Source organism: Acinonyx jubatus, chromosome E4, assembly GCF_027475565.1.
Source record: "Acinonyx jubatus isolate Ajub_Pintada_27869175 chromosome E4, VMU_Ajub_asm_v1.0, whole genome shotgun sequence".
Lineage (NCBI taxonomy): Eukaryota > Metazoa > Chordata > Mammalia > Carnivora > Felidae > Acinonyx > Acinonyx jubatus.
In genome coordinates, this window is record NC_069395.1 from 56,630,251 (window position 1) to 56,647,921 (window position 17,671).

Sequence of the window (17,671 nt, forward strand, 5' to 3'; positions counted from 1 at the left end):
ATTTATTCCTTTACTTGTAAATTATTGGCATTTCTAGCCTTTACTTGTGAATTCCTTTACTTGTAATTCCTTTACTTGTAATTTATTGGCATTTCTAGCTGGAAAGAACATAAGAAAGGGACAAATTTCTGTTCTTGGTCTCTCTTATTATTAAAAAAAGATGGCAATAGAACATTTCATAAAGCTGTAGTGACCTCTTAAACAAGCCTGGTTCAAGGCCTTAAACAAAATCCTGCCTATGACAACTTTGAGTTTGAATAGCTGTGGCAAAAGCTGAGGAATAGGGTGGGCTTACTTCCTCATGTTCTTTACAAAATGAAGATAGTAATTATGCATCCAATTTTGGTATGTTACAAAATTAGCTGGCTCTTATTTAGAGTTTATGGTGTACATGGTATTGTTGGAGATGCTTTACGTAAATCATTTGCTTTAATCCTTGTAACAACCCTACTGGTCTTGTTTTGCAGATGAGGAAACTAAAGCATAGAGGGGAGCAGTTTGCTCACAGGCTGTGATCTGCATGACTGCAAAATCTTTTCTCTGAGGCATGTTATAAAGTTTACATACCTTGGTAGATATGGTGAAATATTTAAGACTAAGACTATACAGGAATCTGACATGTGGAGGAACAGTACTCAATATGCGTAAGAGCATTTAAAGGGTGGAGGCCAAAGGCACCCATACAAGTGTGATTGGAGACTGGAGAATCAGTGTAGGAGTTCTGTTAAAGCTTCAAAGGACACGGCTCTCCTCAACTGGGTATTCGTACTTTAATGACTCGACCCTAAATGAGAAAACACAGAATCAGTGAATCCTGTCTCAACTTCTTACGGCACTTTCAGCATACACCAGATAATTTAAAATTCCGTTATAACTAGTTTGGGTTGCTTACAGTTATCGTTAATGATACAAAGCAACTTAACCTTTGAATATTCCACAACAGTTTTACAAAAAAGGCTGTTGGAATTTTGATAGAGATCACAGTGAACCTATAGATTGTTTTGGGTAGTACTGTCATTTTAATAAAATTACCTTCCAACCCATAATAGCACAGATGTCTTTTCATTTAGTGCAGCAACATTGCTGCAGTTTTCACCGTACGAGTCTTTCACCTTCTCGGTTGAATTTATTTACAGATATTTTATTCTTTTGGATTCCACTGCAAATGGAATTGTCTTCTTAATTTGCTTTTGAGTTGTATATTCAAAAACAAACAAATGAATTTTTGCATTGATACACTGTGAAATGTTGCTGAATTTATCAGCACTAGAGTTTTGGTAGATTTCTTGGAATTTTCTACATATGGGATAACATCACCTGTGAATAGAGATAGTTTTACTTCTTCCTTTCCAAATTGGATTCCTTTTCTTTTTCGTGACTGATTACTTTGGCTAAGACTTCCAGTATAGTGTAGAATAGTGGTGATAAAAGTGGGCATCCTTGTCTTGTTCTTGATCTTAAAAGGAAAGGGTTTAGTCATTCACTATTGAGTATGATGTTAGCTGTGGGGTTTTCCATAAATGCTTATAAAGTTGAAGTTCGTACCACTCTGTTCTACTTATTCCTATTCTTTGGTCCCTATTTTTCTGAGGGCTTTTATCATAAAAGGGTGTTGGATTTTATCAAAACCTCTTTCTGCATCATGTGAAATCATCATGTAGTTTTTCCCTTTTGTCTTCTTATATATGTGTGTATATCCTATATGTATGATATACACATTGTGTGTGTGTATGATATATACTACATTGGTTGATTTTCTTATGTTGAACTACCCTTGCATTCCTGAGATAAATACCACTTGGTCATGGTATATAATCCCTTTACTGTGCTGTTGTAGTCTGCTGGGAATTTGTTGAGGAACTTTTTCATCTATATTCATAAGAACATATGGCGTTGGAAAGTTTTTTGTTTTTGTTTTTTTTTTTACCGATTTAATCTGTTATAGGCCTGTTCACATTTTCTATTTCTTCTTGTGTCAGTTTTGGTAATTTGTGTGTTTCCAGGGATTTGTCCACTTTCCTCTAGTTTATTTAAATGTTGAAGTACTATTACTCCTTTTTGTTTGTTTTACTTATTTGAGGTTGGTAATAACTCCCCCACTTTCATTTCTGATTTTAGTTATTTGCATCTTCTTTTTTCCTTAGTCTGGCTGTAGGTTTGTCAATTTTGTGGGTCTTTTCAAAGAACCAATTTTCTATTTCCTTGATACTATTTTTATGTTCTCTATTTTATCTCTGCTCTAGTTTTGATTTCCTTCGTTCTGCTAGCTTTGGACTTAAGTTTGCTCTTTTTTTTCTAGGTCCTTAGGTGTGATGTTAGGTTGTCGATTTGAGATCATTTTCTTTTTCTTTTGTTTAGCTCAATTAATTGTTATCTTTATTATTGTTACTATTCTTGACATTCTTAAACCAACCATTGCAGAAGTGTGCTATTGGCTTGTGGTTATGAGTATATACACAATTTTTTGTGTGTGTGATAAAATATATATAACAAAGCTTACCATTTTTTTTAAATGTATAATTCAGGGGCATTAAGTATATTCATATTGTACAACCATCATGACTTGCCATCTTCAGGATTTTTCATCATCCCAGCAGACTCTGTAATAATTAAAAACTCCCTGTTCTGCCTTCCCTTGACTCCCCATAACCACTTCTGTCACTATGAATTTATTTCATGTACCTACACTCTTTGTCCTTTTATTTCACTTAGTGTAACGTATTAAAGGTTCATTTATGCTGTAGCATATACCAGATTTTCAGTCCTTTTTAAGGCTAATATTCCACTGCACATATATACCGCATTTTGCTTATCAATGGATAATCGAATGGATAAGGATGAATGCATCCATCAAAGGACACCTATGTTACTTTCACCTTCCTTTTGGCTACACAAATAATGCTGCTGTGAACACTGGTATACAACTATTTGGGTCCTTGCTTTCAATTCTTTTGGGTGTTTACCTACAAGTGAATTGCTGGATCATATGGTAATTCTGTGTTTGATTTTTTTGTTTTAATTTTATTTTAGAAAGAGAACGTGAGCTGGAGAGGGGCAGAGGGAGACAGAATCCCAAGCAGAGCTCGGGATTCTTGATGCAGGGCTCCATTCCACGACCTGAACCGAAATCAGGAGTCTGATGCTCAACCGACTGAGCCACCTAGGTGCCCGTGTTTAATTTTTTGAGGAACTACCATACTGTCTTCAACAGTGGTTGCACCATTTTACATTCTCACCAGTAACGTACAAGGGTTCTAATTTCTCCACATCTTTGTCAATGCTTATTTTCCTTCTTTGATAAGTGGCCATTGTAATGGGCATGAAGTGAAACTGATTAATGATGTTGAGAATCTTTTGATATGTTATTGGCATTTTGTACATCTTTGTTTAGGAAATGTCTCTTCATGTCCTTTGCCCATTTTTTAATTAGGTTGTTTGTTTTTTGGTTGCTGAGTTGTAGACCTTTATTCTGGACACTAGACCCTTATTAGCTATATGATTTGCAAATATTTTCTTTGGTTCTGTAGGTTGCCTTTTCATTTTGTGGATACTGTCCTTTGATTAAAAAGTTTTTAATTTTGATGAAGTTAACTATTTTTTTCTCTTCTTGCCTGTGCTTCTGGTGTCATATCCAAGAAATCATTGCCAAATCCAATGTCATGAAGCTTTTCCTCTATGTTTTCCTCAAGTTTTATGCTAAGTAAACCTAAAGGAAAGGCTGAAGAATCAACTATAAATAGTATAAGTTAGAGGAAGACTTGACAAGCACATTAAATCAATATTCAAAATAAAGAATGTAGAGAAATTTATTGCCATTTCAAAGTATAACTCTGATGAGTCAGACAAAAAAACCATTAAGTTGACATTAAAATATGTTATTTGACCAGATTTGTCTTCAGAAGATTTCTCTTTTGATAGACAGTTCTGCACCTACTATGGTGTAATCTGGTGGAAACATATTGTGGATATTTTTAAAGACCTATAAAAAGGGTGTTTTATGATGGTGCATCATAAACAATTATTAATTAATTGATGGATTTCATTTTTCATTTTGTACAATGTTCCAGAAAGATTCCACTTTCTCTACCACATTTTATATCAAATTGGATATTCCTACTGTGTTGCATTTGTCAAAATGAGCTCAGTGGAATCTGTTTTCTTTATATATGTCAAGTTGCACCCATTCAAACTATGGCATTCCCCACACAAAACCAACATAATATGTTTTGCTGAAACACTTGCTAATATGCTGGTAAAATACTTTTAATTTTCCTAACATGTAGCATTTGGTTTTAAAATATTAGTCCCTTCACCCATAGTATTTCCATGAGCCTCCTTTGTAGCCCCAACAAAATCACCAAAAAGGGAATGGACACTCCCTCCACCCATCCCCCTGACTATTATTCCTTGAGAGTAGGGGCCAGAAAACTTTCTGTAAAGGACCTGATAGGAAATATTTTAAGCTCTGCAGGCCATACAAGCCCTGTTGCATCTATTCGATTGTACTGCTGTGGTGTAAAAAAACAAAACAAAAAACCAGAAAATAACCAGAGACAACAGTAAATGAGTGGTGTGGCCGCATATGACCCACCTTGCATTAAGAGTACCAAAAGTTAAGTCTGCTCACATTAAATACACAGCAAGATATAACTTAGGGCTTAAAATAAAGGTGGAATCTTTTTCTTTCAGAGTCCTTTAGGAAAAGCATCATACAGTGCCTGCAAAGTTATCATCTCCTTTAAATATAGCTACACAGTTTCCTTCTTTTCTTACCCTGAGATACTTATTAAGAAAGGGTAATCTGTGGTCCAGTACATAAAACATCTTTGGGGATATAGATTACTTAAATAGAAAGTGATATTACTTCTACCATTGTAAGAACTCCAGCTCCCAGAGAAGCAAGTGCCTGTGGCGTGCCTCCGACACACTGAATGTTAAAGGACAATAAGTTCTCCCTGGCAGTGGTTGCAGCAATTGAAAGTTATGTTTTCATATCTAGTATAGGGATGAAATCGTCCAATATTTTTCTTTGTAGCAAGTAAGGTGGTTGGTGAAGACTCAGAAAATGGGTTGTCAGGTGAGCTTTCAGTACAGGTAACTGGATCTAAAATGCGTAGAACCTAGGGAAAACAAGAAGTAATGTCAGATGAATGCATTAGGGACTGTAAAAGCCCTTGGCTTTATTGATTAATATAAGTACTTATAAAACCCCATTTCATTCACATGTAACTACCAGAAAAAATAACATCTGAATGGTGAATTTGGTTAGAGAACTTCTCCCTTTTCAAAAAGCTCTAAATTATGAACGGTGTCTAGTTATGACATTACCTAGGTTGCCTAGTTTTCAAAAATGATGAAATTAATGTTCTTTTATGGATATTGGTGAAAAAGCATGAAAACACAGAAGAAAATATGATGGTTATATCAATTTAAGTGGCATCAGTTTTTACCCTTAACCAAAAAGCACCCACCACCTTCCTTCTATGATCTTTCATTAACTGCCTGGAATCAGGATTCTGCATTCTTCTACTGAAATTGTATTTCAAAGTTTATAATGAGCTACTTGTAAAATCAATGGCTTTTCATGCCTCTGTTTCTAGTTTATATGCAACATTTTATGCTAACAATCATGTTCTTGTTCATGAACAGTTCTTGGATGTCATAGAACTGTGCTCTCTGAATTCTTCTGCTCTGACATGTCCTGTTCTACGACCCACAACAGGAGGAACCTTTGGGTTGAATACAATTCTCCAGTGAAGGCAAGGATAACACGCTTAGTTCATAGCTCCTGTTTGTCACGCTTACATTCGCCCAGCCATATTCACAGGAGGAGGATGGGTCGTGGTGCAAACGAGGTAGGCACTGCAGTTGGAAAGGAACTGGGAAAAGCAGCAGGGGAAAGAATGTTCTTGCTTTCTTGTGCAAGCCTATGCCTTATGTAAGGAGCTTCCAGATGTGGTTGGATGTGCCCGTCTCTCTCTCAAGTTGTCCAGCAGGTTTTTTTTCCTTCTAAGTTACCAACATACCCAAAGGACTAGAGCTAATTTAAGAATGTCCTGGCACCATTTAAGGGCCACTGTTCTATTTTGGGACCTTTATTTTTCAACTAGATTGCTGCTTTTTCCACTGAGTTTTTGAGATCCTATTTTTGTAAAATTTGGTTGGGTGCTACAGGACAAGTAAAGATGAAGGGCTTAACGAAAACTTGCTTATAAATTTAGAAGGGAAAATAAGTACTGAGATACTCTGTTATTACATTCTGTCTATAGAGAGAGAAACCACATACCAAAGGAATTCAGTAGAAGGAGACTGAGATACCAGTACAGATAGGTTTCTGGATTTTAGCCTGAAGGTGACGGGGAAGGATTTTAAGCAGGATACCTTTCAGACAAATATGTTATATACTCAGTTGGAAGAGATGGGAAAGGGTAGGCATTAAAAGCAGACATGGGAAGAACAAAGAAAGGGAGTTTACTACAGTAAGATAGCTAAGAAATGATGACCTTGAAGCAAAGGGGCTGAAAGGTTCAAGAGACCCTAAGAAAGGAGGACTGTTAGGTATGTTAACTAAGAGAACGTGGTGGATAAAAGATTGGGAAAAGGGGATCTAGAATATGCCCGCAGGATACCTAAAATCGTATAGTAAAGTAGAATGGACAGGGAAATGAGAAAAGCCGGGAGGGTGTGCAGTTATGTAAGCCAAGGGAAGTGAGTGTTTCAAGGAAGGAGTTGTCAGTTATACCACATAGTACCGGCAGCAACTGAATAGGCAGTGACACAGCTTCCCAACAAGGAGAAGAGAAAGGATAAAGATGATGAATTTAGGGGCACCCGGGTGGCTCAGTCAGTTAAGCATCTGACTCTCGATTTTGGCTCAGGTCATGATCTCACGGTTTCGTGAGTTCGAGCCCCACACGGGGCTCTGCACAGGCAGCACAGAGCCTGCTTGGAATTCTCTCTCTCCTCTTCTCTCTGCCCCTTCCCCACTCACGCTGTCTCTGTCTCTCTCTCAAAAAAAAAAAAAAAAGAAAAAAGAAAAAAAGATGATGAATTTAGTTTTGGGTATGGATGCATTCTGTAAACAGCTGAGCACCTACTATGTGTACAGGATTGCTGTGTCAGATCTTGAGGAAACATAAGATACGGTCCTCACCCTCACGGAGCTTATAGTTAGGGAGAGAGGGGGCGAATCAAACAACTGCAACCGAACATGGTAAAGAGCTATCACAGATGAATGCACAAAACCCAATGGAAGCCTGGGGGAAGGTCCCTCCGAGTTTGCCAGGGAGATTCGGGGAGGGCTGATTCTTAAAGGTAGAGAGGTGCTGCGAGGACAGTCCAGGCAGAACGTATACACAGAGGCTTGCAGTACAATGGCATGTCTGTGCAATGAAATGTGGTTGAGGCTGCTAGGATTTGAAGAGCAGAGTGTAGGGACACCTGGCTAATCATCCTTGAGAAGAGATGGAATAAAGATTTTGAAAAGCCTTCTATATAATATGGAAGAATTGAGACTCAATAATGAGGGAGACTGGGAGCTGTGTGAACAGGAATACCAACACAAGTGGATTGACTTTTTCCTTTTTTTTTTTTTTGGACCGGCATTTAAAAAATAACTCTCTGTAGAGAGAGACTCTAATTGCAGTAGAGGATGGCCTGGAGGCAGGTAAAAAGCTAGGGGTATTGGTAAAAAGGCTACTGCAATGATTGAGGCTGAAGGATAGGTGTTTGGACTTGAAGAGGGGATAAAATAGAAGGAACTGATAGGATTTGTAAAACCAGCAGGATTAGGGGGATGAAGAAAGTAATAAAAATGGTATCTACCATTTACTGAGAAATTACTATATTTTGGAATCTTCTATGAGCTTTATATGCATTATTTTATGAAATACTTAAAACAACTATATAGTGGTATAGTTCACTAAGAGGGAGTACAGGGGGAAGTGGGTTCTTTTTGTTTTTGGGGGGAGGGGGAAATGCAAATGCAAAAGCAAGGAGAAAGGACCAGTTGTTCTATCTTCAGCTGTCTTTGAGATGCACATATGGAGGTGGAAAGCTGGACAGGTCTCTTGAACCCAGAAATAAATATCTCCGTCGAAGTCCCAAGCATGGAGCTATGGGAACAGGACAGTCCCTACAGAATACAGAAAGTCTGTTATGAGAGGAAAGGCTCAAGAGTGGGCACAGGAGGAGGATGCCTCACATCCCTGCAAAATACTGAAAAAGAATGGTCACGGAGTAGTGAGGAGTTAGAAGTATACGGTGTTTCAGAAACTAAGGGAGTTTGAAAAGCATGGGGAACAGACTCCTATGGAACATCAACATTTAAAGGAGGAAAAAAGGTGATGAGGAGGTGTCCTGAGAGGGAGTATGGGGGCCAAGAATGAGTGAGGTCAGAGAAGTCAAGAGGATATCAAGGGAGGAGGGCTGACACATAAACTAGGGTAATAAAGTGGAGTTAAGATGGCAGAGGAGCAGGGGGACCCTAAGCTTGCCTCGGCCCTTGAACACAGCTAGATAAATATCAAATCATTCTGAACACCCAAGAGATCGACGTGAGGACCGAGAGAACAAAACTGCGAGTCTGCAAGTAGAATCCTGGAAGGTAGGAACCACAGAGAGTTGATTTGGGGGAGGGAAGAACTGCATGCTGTGGAGGGGAGGGAGCCCTGCTTATGGAGACGCAAGGTATTCTAAGCAGCAGAGCACAAAATCTGATGTTTTACAAGTCCGCCCCCGCTGGGGTGGTGCTTGGCTTAGGGGTGACCCTGCAGGGAAGGAGGGTGGAGACCTGGGACTGGACAGCATGGTCTGAGGATCCCTTGGGTCACACAGGGAGAAACGGTTCCCCTGTTTTTGGGCGTGGTGGCAAGGCCTCTTGGGGACAGAAGGACAGGTGGTGCCGGTGTGCTGTACTGTTCCCAGGCATAGGACTGGGGATGCTGGCTGAGGGCAGCGAGCCTCTGAGCCACTGTGTGGCTGCGCGACTGCTTCCCCGGCACAGGCCGGAAATGGCAAAAGCTACGCGAGACCCTCTCCCGGAAGTTCAGCACACAACATCCTGCGTGAGTCCCTAAAATCTGGGATTTAGAAGCCCAGGTGGGTGCCTGGGATAAAGCAGCTGGACACAGACAGGGCGAAGGTAGGAATCTGATGGAATCCAGGGACACGAGAGTGGGGACTGTTCGCTCTTCTGTGAGGGGGACTTCTGAAGAGTGGCAGGCACGAGTTCTCCGCTCGGGGGATGAGAGAACAGGGCAACACCATTTGCCACCTGCCCATCAGCACCCATCCACCTCAGTGAGCTGAACAGTGCCGCCAAGAGGAGACTGGAGCGGCTTATGCCGAGACCCCCCCACCTGCACTGATGCGTCTCTAGAGGGCAAGTTGGCCTGAAAAAATCAGTGCGGAAGGCCCTCTACCCAGAAGACCAGCACAAACCCCGTGCACGCACAGAGTCTACTGATCACAGAGTGCTGCAAAGCTTCAGATCTAGGGGAAATAGGCTCTAGTTTCCTTTCTTTTAATCTTTAAAATATTTATTTATTTACATATATTTTACTTTTATTTTTTGGATCTGGCTTCTTTTAACAAAGAGTACAAAACACACATAGGCTGTAGCCTTTTTATTTTTTTTTCTGGACAAACTTCCAAACTCCTTCTGTGAGGCTAGCATTACCTTGATTCCAAAACTAGACGAAGACCCCACTAAAAAGGAGAATTATAGGCCAATATCCCTGATAAACATGGATGCAAAAATTTTCAACAAGATATCAGCAAACTGAACCCAGCAATGCACTAAAAGAACTATTCACCATGATCAAGAGGGATTTATTCCTGGGCTGCAGGGATGGTTCAATATTTGCAAATCAATCAACATATATACCAAATTAATAAAAGAAAAAATAAGAACCATATGATCCTCTAAATAGATGCAGAAAGAGCATCTGATAAAATATAACATCCATTCTACCTCAACATCACAAAGGCCATATACGAAAGACTCACAGCTAATATCATCCTCAAAGGGGAAAAACTGAGAGCTTTCCTCTACAATCAGGAACAAGACAGGGATGTTCTCGCACCATTACTTTTTAACACAGTACTGGAAGTCTTAGCCTCAGCTCTCAGACAACAACAACAAAAAAATAAAAGGCATCCAAATCGTCAAAGAAGAAGTAAAACTTTCATTATTTGCAGACGACATGATACTCTATGCACAAAACCTGAAAGACTCCACCAAAAAATTGTTAGAACTAATACATGAATTCAGTAAAGTTTCAGGATGTAAAATCAAGGCACGGAAATCAGCGGCATTTTTATACACCAATAATGAAGCAGCAGAAAAAGAAATCAAGAAATCGATCCCAACTACAATGGCACCAAACACTGTAAGATACATAGGAATAAACCTAACCAAAGAACTAAAGGATCTGTACTCTGAAAACTAGAAAATTTATGAAGGAAACTGAAGAGGGCACAAAGAAATGGAAAAAACATTCCATGCTCATGGATTGGAAGAACAAATATTGTTAAAATGTCTCTACTACTCAAACCAATCCACACATTTAATGCAATCCCTATCAAAATACCACTAGCATTTTTCGCAGAGCTAGAGTTAGAACAATCCTAAAATTTGTCTGGAAACACAAAAGACCCCGAATAGCCAAAGCAGTCCTGAAAAAGAAAAGCAAAGCTGGAAGCATCATGATTCTGGAGTTTAAACTTATCTATAAAGCTGCAGTCATCAAGACAGTATGGTACTGGCACAAAAACAGACATAGGGGTTAATGGAACAGAACAGAAAACCCACAAATAGACCCACAACTATATGGTCAAGTAATCCTCAACAAAGTAGGAAAGAATACCCAAAGGAAAAAAGACAGTCTCTTCCACAAATGGCATTAGGAAAACTGGATGGTGACATACAGAAGAATGAAACTGGACTACTTTTTTTTTTTTACACCATATGCAAAAATAAATTTAAGATGGATGAAAGACCTAAATGTGAGACAGGAAACCATCAAAATCTTAGAGGAGAACACGGGCAGCAACCTCTTTGACCTCGGCCGCAGCAACTTCTTACTAGACTATTTGCTGGAGGTAAGAGAAACAAAAGCAAACGTGAACTACTGGGGGACTTTATCAAGATAAAAAGCTTCTGCACAGCGAAGGAAACAATTGACAAGAGTAAAAGGCAGCCTATGGAATGGGAGAAGATATTTGCAGATGACATATTGGATAAAGGGTTAGTATCCAAAACCTATAAAGAACTTATCAAACTCAACACCAAGAAAATAAATAATCCAGTGAAGAAATGGGCAGAAGACATGAACAGACATTTTTACAAAGACATCCAGATGACTAACGGACACATGAAAGATGCTCAACATCACTCATCATTAGGGAAACACAAATCAAAACCACAATGAGATACCACCTCACACCTGTCAGAATGGCTAAAATTAACAACACAAGAAACAACAGGTGTTGGTGAGGATGTGGGGAAAGAGGAGCCCTCCTGCACTTTTGGTGGGAATGCAAACTGGTGCACACACTCTGGGAAACAGTATGGAGGGTCCTTAACAAGTTAGAGAACAACTACCCTATGACCCAGCAACTGCCCTACTAGGCATTTACCCAAAGGATACAAAAAATGCTGATTTGAAGGGGTACATGCACCCCAATGTTTACAGCAGCATTAAAAACACTAGTCAAACCATGGAAAGGACCCAAATGTCCAATGAATGATGAATGGATAGAGAAGATGTGGTGTATGTATGTATACATACACACACACACACACACACACAATGGAATGTTACTTAGCCATCAAAAAGAATGGAATTTTGCCATTTGGAATGATGTGGATAGAACTAGAGTGTATTCTGCTAAGCAGAATGTCAGTCAGAGGAAGATGAATACCATATGATTTCACTCAGTGGAATTTAAGAAACAAAACAGATGAACATATGGAAGGGGGAAAAAAGAGAGAGGGAAACCAACCATAAGAGACTCTTAACTATAGACAACAAACTGAGGGCTGATGGAGGGAGGTGGGTGGGGGATGGGCTAGATGGATAGTGGGTAGATACTAAGGAGGGCACTTGTTATGATGAGCACTTGGGTGTTGTATGTGAATGATGAATCCCTGAATTCTACTCCTGAAACCAGTATTGCACTGTATGTTAACTAACTAGAATTTAGATAAAAATCTGAAAAGAAAAAAATACGGTAAAAAAGCATTTAAATGTTCATGACCTTTATATGAGCACGTTTTGAGAAGAGTAGAGCTGGAAGGCTACTGGGATTAGTATGGCAGGAACTGAGGAATGGATGGTACATGAATACAAACAAGTATGGACCGTTTGTCCAACGTTCTTGCTTGTAAAGGTGACAAGGCCACATCAGAGAACTTAAGATAGAGAGATTTTTCTTTTTAGGCTTCTAGGTATCATGTGGGACCTTGAAGGAATTTTCTGCCTGTGCCTTCTTTTTTGTGTGAACTAGGAACCAAAGTCATCTACTGAATGTGAGGTTATAATCTGACAGGTACAGAAACAAGGCAAGTGACGAACTGACAAAGGACTGACATTTTCAGGGTACCTGAGGGATAAGGGAGAAAGATACTTAAAATTGAAATACAGGCAAGTTATGGAAGGAAAAGAAACCAGGGGAGTGAGCTGATGCGATGAAATAAAAAACGTAGGGATCGAGGGAATAAAGATTATGTGATCGAGGAACCGGGGCAATTAAAGCAATCAGGGCTTGGAAAGAAGAGTTGAGATTACAGGTCACGGAGAGAGGTGTTGAGTTGATTTTAAAAGTGGACCATTCTGGTTAAGGACAAGGCCTGCGATAGGGACACAGGAGTAAAATATTGCAATGCAATAGAGGTGACCTTGGTTAGGACAGAACTGTGAGACCACAGTATTTAACAGCTTATCTGCATGAACCCTGAATTTACCCAGGCCTGCAGGTACTGGGTCTACACTATTTGATTCCGCAGTATTTGCCACATTCATATCTATACATGGGAATGAAATAATTTCTGATGTCAGAAGTAATCTATTATCAGCTCATGATAATAGCTAAAAGATAGGCCCTTTCAAAACAATCACATTTTTCTCCTGAAGGACATAGTAATAATGTTTTTTTAATGTTTATTTTTGAGAGAGAAGCAGAGTGTGAATGGGGAGGAGCAGAGAGACAGGGAGACACAGAATCCGAAGCAGGCTCCAGGCTCCAAGCTGTCAGCACAGAGCCCAACGCGGGGCTCGAACCCACGAACCGCGAGATCATAACCTGAGCTGAAGTTGGACGCTTACTGACTGAGCACGCAGGCGCCCCAAGAGTAATAATGTTTAAGAAATGAAAACACAAAGGAAGAAACAAGTTTTTCCAAGATCTCAAGCTCATTAGCATGAGAATCAGGTTTAGATCCCATAATTCCTAACTCCTAATCCCAAGCACTTTGTGTTATATCACCTTTTGGTAAGGGGACAGTCTTAGAAGTTCCACAGTCACACAAGAGAGAAATATTTTACCGTTTCAGCCATTTTTTCTGCTGGGGTGCTGCAGAATTCAACTGGCGATGGAACCTTTTTTTGGCCGTTAGCACCAACATTTCCCAGAAGATGAGCATTGACCGCTTTTGCCAACTTGTGATTTGTTAACGCTAGTTCTGCCGTGGTGTGAGGTTGTGTACTTGGGTAGTAGGTTTGCTCTCTTCCCCACTGCAAAGAGACTAAGAGCTCCTCCAAGAGTCTGCATAGAACACACAGGAACACTGAATATTAATAAGAGGATAAAACCTAAAAGTCAAGAATACTAAAGAAACGGGAAACATTCTTCTGGAATCATGTAAGTATCTTTCTCGCATATCTTTTTCTCAGAGTTCAATAAATTGGAAATTCTGGTTAAAATAAGACTATAGAAAGCATTTATAGATTTATTAATGTCATTATCTGGAAGTCATCAACAAGCAGAACTTTTTTTTTAGTTCTCATATTTTAGTACAGGTACAATAAACTGGTATACTCATCTAGTGGTACAGAACTACTGATCTGATTTGTGTATCTATTATTTCCTTTTTCATGAGTTACATTAATTGATTTTTGAAGGATAAGCCAACTTACAATTCCTAGGATGAAATGTACTTGGCCACGATGTAGAAACCTTTTTATATATTGTAGGATTTGATTCACTAAAATTCTGGTTAGGACTTTTGCATCTATGTTCATTGGAGATACCGGTCTGTAGTTTTCTTGTAATACCTCTGATTTTGGTATCAAGGTAATGCTGGCCTCATAAAGTGAGTTGGAAAGTGTTCCCTTCTGTTTTCTAGAAGAGTCTGTGTAAATTTGGCTTGCTTTCTTTCTTAGTTGTTTGCTGGTATTTACCAGTAAATCTATGTAGGCCTGGAATTTCCTTTATTAGAAGGTTTTTAACTGAAAATTCAATTGCTTTAATAGGTTAGGGCTATTCAGGTGACTTGTTCTTGAGTACCCTTCGGTAGTTTTGTGTCTTTTAAGGACTCTGTCCATTTCATTTAAGTTGTTGAGTTTATTGGCATACAGTTGTTCATAACATCCCCACATCATCTTTTTTATGTCTATAGAATCTAGGTAATATATGCCCTTCCTAATTCCTGACACTGGCAATGTGTTTCCTTCTTTCTTTTTTTTCCCCTGATTATACTGCCTAGAGGTTTCTTAGATTTATCTCATCAAAGAACTAGAATTGGCTATTTCATTTATCTCTGCTCTCATTCTTATTATTTTCTTCCTTCTGCTTAATTTGCTCTTTGTGTTTTTTTTGAGAGCACAAGCAGGGGAAGGGCAGAGAGAGAGGGAGACACAGAATCCAAAGCAGGCTTCAGGCTCTGGGCTGTCAGCACAGAGCCGGATGTGGGCTCGAACTCATGAACAATGAAATCATGACCTGAGTCGAAGTCTGATGCTTAACTGCCTGAGCCACCCAGGTGCCCCCTGCTCTTTGTGTTTCTTAAAGAGTAGGCTTAAATTACTGTCAGGACCTTTCTTCTTTTCTAAAATAAGTGTTTAAAGCTATAAATTTCCCTCTAAACACCGCTTTAGTTGCCTCCCACAAAATCTGATATTTTGATATATGGTTTACCCTCGAACAATGTGAGTTTGAACTGTGGAGGTCTACTTATGTGATTTTTTTTTCAGTAAATACAGTATAGTACTGTAGATGTATTTTGTCTTCCTTATAATTTTAGTAATAGTTTCTTTTATTTAGCTTATTTTATTATAAGAATATAGTGTATACTACATATGATATACAAAATATGTGTTAATCAACAATTTATGTTATTGGCAAGGCTTCTGGTTGAGAGTAGGCTAGAAGTAAATTTTTGAGGAGTCAAAAATTACACATGGATTTTCAACTGCGTGGGGGTGGGGGTCAGTCTCCTCCTCATGTTGTTCAAGCGTCATATGAATTGTTTTCATTCTTATAATTTCCCCTGTGAGTTCTTCTTTGACCCTTACTGATTCGATTTGTAATAAATCAATTATAGTCCTTGACTTATGATGGTTTGATGATTTTTTGACTATATGATGGTGCAAAAGCAATAACATTTAATTAAAACTATACTTTGAATTTTGAATTTTCATCTATTCCTGGTCTAGCAGTAGGCAGCACCATACTTTCTCATTTACTGGGCAGCAGAAGTGAGCCACAGCTCCCAGCAAGGTACGTGATCGGGAGGTAAACAATGAATACACTTACAAAATTCTGTACCTGAACAAGCATTCTGTTTTTTGCTTTCAGTGTAGTGCTCAAATCCCAAGATAGTCAACACCTTATAACAAAATGGGCTTTGTATTAGGTAATTTTGCCCAACTATAGGCTAATATACAAGTTCAGCATGTTTAAGGTAGGCTAGGCTAAGTCATGATGTTCAGTAGGTTAGGTGTATTAATTTTTGACACATGGTATTTTCACCTTGGATGACTTTACTGGGACATAACCCCACTGTAAGTCCAGGAAGATGTGTGTATAGAAGTACAAGGTACTTTTAAAAAAGACCATCAATTTTGATAGTTCTGGAGCATATGGTCATGAAAGTAAACTCTAATGCTAAAGAACAGTCCTCAAAAAGATCTCCCAAAGGAGAGACAGGTGCACTTTTTGGCCGCTACCAAAAAGTATACAGAAGTGCTACAACTATAAACAAAAACCACTTTTAAAACCAAAGATCAAAAAAATGGGTTAGAGAGGGAGGGAGCCAAAACATAAGAGACTCCTAAAAACTGAGAACAAACTGAGGGTTTATGGGGGGTGGGAGGGAAGGGTTGGATGGTGATGGGTATTGAGGAGGGCACCTGTTGGGATGAGCACTGGGTGTTGTATGGAAACCAATTTGACAATACATTTCATAATAAAAAATAATAATAAAAATAAATAAATAGAACCAAAGATCACTTCTATTATAGCTAGAATTATATATAAGAATGTAATTAAGAATGTAAGACGCACGTGGTCTTATTTTTTTTAGTCTTCCTCCCTTCTGGGCATCTATTTAAAAATGCTCCTCAAAGTATACGCTCCATAAGTTACTGCATGTAGAAATACTAAAGAACTATCACAGTAACAAAAATTGCAAGAGAAGGAAGAAGAGTTGAGAGTGGAAACAAGTACCGTACTTCTGGGTAGCTATCATTTCCTGACGAAACTGTTCCCGTTCACTCAGGAGATCTTGAATGGCACTCTGTGCATCACGGTTTTGACGCTGTAAGCCTGCCCTGGAGTTGGTTAATTCATCTGCCATAACCCTGGAAAAGATGAAAATGTCACGTGTAAATTCCCTGATAATAAATTCTCCGGCTGTAAAGAAGTGAATGTGCTACCTTTGTAACTCATTTTCAAAAGCTTACAAAGATTTCACACAGTCAAGTTACTTCTCAGTTTTAAAGCATTTAAAAATATATATAATCTTAGAACTCATTAAAGGGATTTAAAGAATACGTGTCTACAAAATGACAAAAGAAAAGTTATTTCACTTTCCTTTAGAGTGACTTTTGGAATGTACCTCAGTCTTACTCCAGATAAACCAAATTAAAAATAATAATAATTACATGTTTTTAAATACAGAAAATTTTAGAGGAAAACAAAAATGAGTTCCTATCACTCAGTTACCTCATTGTCTTTAGAAAAATATTAAAATAAGATACAAAAGGCTTTTATACAAGGGAAAACTAAGTCTTTCCTCCTGTCCAACATCCCCACCCTTCTTTTATAACCGATAAAGTTTCTTATATATTTCTCCAGAAAAAAAAAATGTGTGTATATGGCAACATAAAAGAATATGTTGAAAAATAAATACATCCACTTATTTACAAAAAAGGGGATTATTTAATACAAACTTTTCTATGCCTTTTTTTTTTTAAACCTTATAATTTATCTTGGTGATTTTTTTTCACATTAGTGCATATAGTGCATATCGCTTCCCCTTTTTCAAAAACAACAGCTTCATGGTTTCTTCTGATTGGATGTACCAAAATGTATTTAACCAGTTCTCTATCAATGGAATTGAAGCAAAATTTTAAAGTATGCTTGCTCATTTGGCTAAAAAAACTTTTCTTTCTTTTTTTTTTAAATTTTTTTCATCTTTATTTATTTTTGAGAGAAAGACAGAGTGAGC

At 38.5% G+C, this 17,671-nt stretch overlaps 1 protein-coding gene and 1 long non-coding RNA gene across 2 annotated transcripts in view; one reads left to right on the forward strand and one right to left on the reverse strand.

Moving 5' to 3' along the window:
* The first annotated feature begins 71 nt into the window (after positions 1–71).
* Positions 72–7,007, forward strand: LOC128313130 (uncharacterized). The gene is made up of 2 exons (XR_008293391.1): positions 72–3,164; positions 5,666–7,007. It is a non-coding gene; the product is annotated as an uncharacterized LOC128313130 (long non-coding RNA).
* BLZF1 (basic leucine zipper nuclear factor 1) overlaps positions 3,789–17,671 on the reverse strand; it is a 29,295-nt gene continuing 15,412 nt past the window's right edge. Inside the window, exons 5-7 of the mRNA XM_015062299.3 lie at positions 16,674–16,802; positions 13,548–13,767; positions 3,789–5,120 (exon numbers count right to left, since the gene is read on the reverse strand). Of these exons, the coding sequence (XP_014917785.3) occupies positions 4,935–5,120; positions 13,548–13,767; positions 16,674–16,802 (535 nt within the window). The 3' untranslated portion in view covers positions 3,789–4,934. The remainder of the gene's footprint in view (positions 5,121–13,547; positions 13,768–16,673; positions 16,803–17,671) is intronic.